Below are 5,333 nucleotides of genomic sequence, written 5' to 3' on the forward strand. Positions count from 1 at the left end.
CGTTGATTGGCTGCCTCAGAGGGAGGGGAGGGGTAGAGGCGATGATGATTTAGTACCACTCACCAGAGGCGATTGCGCCATTCTTTCATAAAGTGGAACCAGAGGGCGCATTGCTAGTGGAACGTTGCTAAGTCGCCATGACAGGCGGAAACTGACGTGTAGTCATAACTCTTGACGACGGAAGTTGTGTGCCGCAAGAGGGTGTGTTGTAAGAGCATCCTTGCTGGGAGGGGTAGTCTCACAAAGTGAACGTTGGTATGATGAGTGTGCAGATAGTTCGCGAGTGATCAACAAAGGGTGATGTAGATCAACTTTATAGTAACAATGAACTTCTTAAAATTAATAATTTAATCTAATTTAAATAACTTTGTGCTTACAATTATCAATAAGAAAAACTATTTATCACAATCATAATTTCGCTTAATAAGCACAGCATTAAATTTGCTGTTTTCATTTTATCAACTTTATATATATGTAAAGGAAAACTTATAGGAAAACTTGTGCAAATGTGGACGGTGTTAAAGAAGGCATCGACATGTTTTTTTGTTTCAAAACCAAGTGATTTATTGATTAACAACCTGATTATAAGATGGAAAAGCATCATCGATAAGAATGGAGACTATTTGATACAATAAATGTTTTGTTTTGATATATAAGTTGTTCGGGTTTTTTTATCTAACAAAAAGCGACATTAATTTCTTGACGACCTAATAATATACTTAGGTTATAAGATAACGTTTTGATTTTTTTTTCAAGGTGTCATCCAAATGGACGGTAAACGACCATATTATGGAATTGGCCTAATTGTTTCTGCTGGTTTTTTCTTCGCCGTCGTTGGAGTATTAGTCCAGTTGACCAAAGACAGGATAGTTATGGACGTTATAGGCTTATCTCATGTAGTCCAAATAGTTATTATTTTACCTCTGATCATCCTAAAAAATGTAAAGTTCAACTATGAGCGAAGAACGATTCTGTTAACCTCTCTTCGTTGTCTTACTGGAGCGTTAGGAGATACTTTTCTTTATTATTCCTACACTCTTCTTCCTGTTGGCGACGCAGCTTCCATTTATTCTACAAATTCAGTTTTTGCTAATGTCTTTTCCGTTTTCATATTCAAACGTTCGTGTAAATGGCCGAAGTTTGTTTCCAGCTTCCTTTGTATTTTTGGAGTAGCTATTATTTCTCAACCAAGTTTTTTATTTGCATCAAACAAACACCTTTCCTTTAATTACAAAGGAGTTGCTGCGGCAATAGCTTCCTCTATTCTGGATTCGTTGTCTTACAACTTTAATAACCTTTTAGGTAATGTTGATCATCTTTTCCCTACAACAATTCTAACGATAAATATGATTCTCATGTGGGTTTTGAGTTTAATAAGCGATAAACGTCTTCCTGTGTTAGGGTTTTCAGATTGTTCCTGGACCAATCTGTACATCACTGGTATAGGATTGGCTGGTTTGTTAGCTTTACTTGCTACCACACGAGGATTTCAACTAGTTGAAGCTGGTCCAGGTAGTGTAGCTCTTTCTTCTATCATTGTATTTGGTTATATCCTTCAACTCTTTACTCAGGACTATTCCATTCGAGTCGTAAGTATTGTTGGGGCTGTACTAATTATCGTGGCTATTTTTATTTCATCTTCGAGTTCAGTGCACGATAAGAGCAGTATGTTCGAGAATGTGACTGAAGACATGAGCCAATCAGTAAACTATGAGGAAAACACGAAAAATGACATGTTTCAAGAAGCAACTGATTCGTGCGAGCTAAATTCATTAATTGAAGAAGGACTAAAAACTACAATATGAAGAACATCTATGAAGAACATCAAGTTCTGGAGTTTAATATTTTACTATTTAAACAATGTTCCATTTGAATTTTATAAACCTAAAGCACTTTATTAAGCCTACTTTTTACTGTTTTATAGGTTAAAAGACTAATAAAGATTTATTCTTGAGAGAAAAATACTGTATTGCTTGGAAGAGCGAAACAAATAAAGCCTGCATCATATAGTGTGGAATTTAAGAAGGTTGTATGGTTTACATGTGTAGTCCTTTACTCACCATTAATAACCTAAAATTCTTTAGGTATTCGGTTATCCAAAATCTTAAATATTTTATGTTATTAGTGGTGAGTAATGAGCAATACAATTAAACTTAGCAAATTATATGTTCATTATACTTTTTTGTTCTTGTTATTTTAATGCATATCTACACAATACAATATCTGCGCGCTGTCTACCTTTTAAGGCTGTTCAATTGTATTTCTCATGATTTGTCACCAATCAAATAAAGCGGTTTTCAACTCTCCTCAGCCTTAAGTGTTGTTAAGATGATTAACATCAAGTTTAAAATTAAGAAGGTTAGATTTCACCGCGTACTTGTGTCAAATATTACCTCACTAGCGTATAGGCCGTCAAAAATGACGGGCAAATACAGCCACTCTCACCCAACTCCATAGTATATTCTAACCTCACATTTCATAGCTAACTGAAATAAATAAATTTGCAAAATCAGGATTGACGAACAAAGAGGCAGAAAAGTGTATTCGAGGCAGTCAAACGTCGGTAAATTCCTTAAATAATTATTGTAAAAATCAGTTAGTTTAACAACTTCTAATACATAGAAAAGCTAGTGCGTTTTCGTAATATTACATTCCAACAATGGTTTTTATTTCATGTCGCTAAGACCAAAGTATAATCTAATATTGTTGTTAGTCCAAGTACTGAAAATATGTATTGAAAACTGGTAAAATATTTGTTGATTTCTTGATTTAGAGTCTCCGTTGATTAAAGAGATATTTTTTTAAAATAAAAACGTTGGTTATGTAACAGAAAATAACTTAATTCAGAAACGATTTAACTTTAATATTTAATTATTATTTTTACTTTCATGATAAATGGTATGCACTTGGCTTTAAGCAAGGTGATCCCACACAACGTTTTTACTTTAGGCTTATCATAACAACACACACTACACTTACAAGGTTTCTCGGCACCCCTTTTCCGGACGGCCCTCTGTCATCCCGTCAATAGAATCGTAGTGGACAGACAGTAATCGAACTATTCTCTCTGGATAAATGCATTTTGGCTTTTATCGCTCCTTCTATTTAGCGAAATCAAGCGTGACGTGACTCAACTGGCTTTTATATAGGTTAGATATTGAAATATTTGAAATAAATGGCTGATGGGGTCGAGGGCAGAAACCAAAAATTAAGAAAAAATTGCAAGATGAAACCAAGACAGAGATGAGAAAAAGAGAGTCATAAAAATATTCAACTTTTATAAACAGACCAAAGCTCTATGTGGTATCCCACGTACATTGCTCTTCTATAGTATACGTTTCATATCTGCAAAATGTTTTTTTAAGTTGTACGTGATATTCTCAGTTTCAAATTATAAGTATATATTTTTGACATCGTGACATCTGGTCAACTAGGATGTGACAACCTATATGCAGATACTGACTAGGAATCTTCAAAAGTTAACTGAATAAAGATATATTTCATACTAGTTGTGGAAAATATAGAAATTAGTGGGTGTAAGAACTACGAGTTATCCACTTGCATTATAAATATTGTAGTTTGGATGACTAAAACTTCTGAAAATGAAGTTGCTTAGTTGAGAAATATAACCTGGTATTTACTGTGGAAATATTATATTCTAAACTCTTTAACAATATAGCAAACTGTATATCTTTATTCAGGTATATCAGGGTAAAGTTTTAACTTTTTTACCCGTTGCCAGTGTTTGGTTAGATAATGTACATGAACAGAACATACGGAACGACGATAATCTCGCTCCCGATGTTCAGGACCTACACAACTGTTTCTGCTTTTGCTAGCGGCTTGTACACGAGATCATTATCTCTTTCCAGATTACTGGGACTGTTTTGTTGATGTCTGTGACGATTCTCTTTGTGAAGTAAAGCATAGTTTCAAATAAAAATAGTACCTTAATTAAAAATTTAATTTTTAATACTAACGAATGAAGTCGTCTGAAACTGTTTTGTGTCCAGTTGATCATAAATAGATATAGAAGCTGGCAAGACTAAAACAAGACTCAGATGTTTTCTTTCGTCATTTAATTAATCAATTAATATTTGTTTCGATGTGAACTCTTGTCTAGTTCGACTTTCTCCAACTCTGCATACAAATCTCTATATCTCTAAATTTGCGGACATAATACTTAACTGTCTATCTTAATTTCTACCTGAGAATATCACACTCCCCAACAGTCATAAAAAGAGAAGGCAGTAGTTTGTAGTAAATACAGGGATTGTTTGTAATCAAGTATAAACTCTTACTTCTGTATTGGTGTTGCCCGTGTACAACGCCACCTACGAGTTATTTAGTCTTCCACTCTATCTGTCTTTATATAAGTAAGTCTGTTTATACTAAAACTGAGAAGATTCACCAATATTATTCATCTATATTTCAATTTTCCAGTTCTTATAATCGTAAATTGTAACGTTGATTTTACTTAAAAATATTTGAAGTATTCTAATGAAATATGTTGAAAAGCATTTAGTTTATTTACCCTCTTTCACAGTTCTTTTCAAGAAGTGATCAGCTTATATAACAGTTAGCTTGTACGAAAAGAAAAGTGAATTTTAGTAGATGTTTAGTATGTGGCAAAGCTATACCTCTATATCCGGGTATTACTGTGACTACATTATTTATCGTAAAGATTTGCGTTCAACGCGAATATATTAGCTCTTAATAGATAATAGACTGTACGAAGACGACACAATGACCAGCACACCAACACATTAGGATCACACTTTAGGATTCTATACTTTAACTTTCAATTCTATTTATGCAAAGTTCAATCCAAATAAAAACTTTTGATGGTTATTTATTATTTTTATTACGCAAGGTGTCAAGACACAATTGATGATAGGCCTGCATTCAAGACTATTAGTTGTAAACGACAAAGTTTTACGACTATCACGACCATATCAGCTCTGATGATACATTTCGTGGAATTATTTTGGTTTTAAATAAATACAATCTTTATTTTAAAGAAGAAGAGTTTTCTTTTATGGGTTAAAATCATTACCATTGGAAACTAGGGTTATTGTGGTAGATCTTAACTTGGTTCATTATAATTGAGTATTATATTAGAGCGACGAAAAACCAAAAATCAGCTTACCTAGTCCAAACTTGAGTTACATATCCTTAAAAAACTTGTTTCTAAAACTGAAGATCTCTATTAAAAAAAATACCTTTATTGGATCTCACATGGGTCAAAATTTGTGTTCACAAAGTTTTGAAATCAGGCACACCAGCATAAAATACGTTTACGTATTAAATGATGTAATAGCTGTACATTGACG

The 5,333-nt window shown here is 33.3% G+C and overlaps 1 protein-coding gene across 1 annotated transcript; it reads left to right on the forward strand.

Annotated features, from left to right (window-relative positions):
* Positions 1 to 301: 301 nt before the first annotated feature.
* LOC111084553 (solute carrier family 35 member G1-like) lies at positions 302 to 1,843 on the forward strand. Its single transcript, XM_022381237.1, has 2 exons — positions 302 to 318; positions 757 to 1,843. Exon 2 carries the CDS (start codon positions 768 to 770, stop codon positions 1,803 to 1,805), a length of 1,038 nt encoding a protein of 345 aa, XP_022236945.1. The 5' UTR covers positions 302 to 318; positions 757 to 767; the 3' UTR covers positions 1,806 to 1,843.
* The last annotated feature ends 3,490 nt before the right edge of the window (positions 1,844 to 5,333 follow it).

The sequence above is a fragment of the Limulus polyphemus genome, unplaced genomic scaffold (genome assembly GCF_000517525.1).
Source record: "Limulus polyphemus unplaced genomic scaffold, Limulus_polyphemus-2.1.2 Scaffold79060, whole genome shotgun sequence".
Lineage (NCBI taxonomy): Eukaryota > Metazoa > Arthropoda > Merostomata > Xiphosura > Limulidae > Limulus > Limulus polyphemus.

Excerpts from the sequence above, each read along its gene's own strand:
- LOC111084553 (XM_022381237.1), top strand. The coding sequence starts at position 768 with ATGGACGGTAAACGACCATATTATGGAATTGGCCTAATTGTTTCTGCT.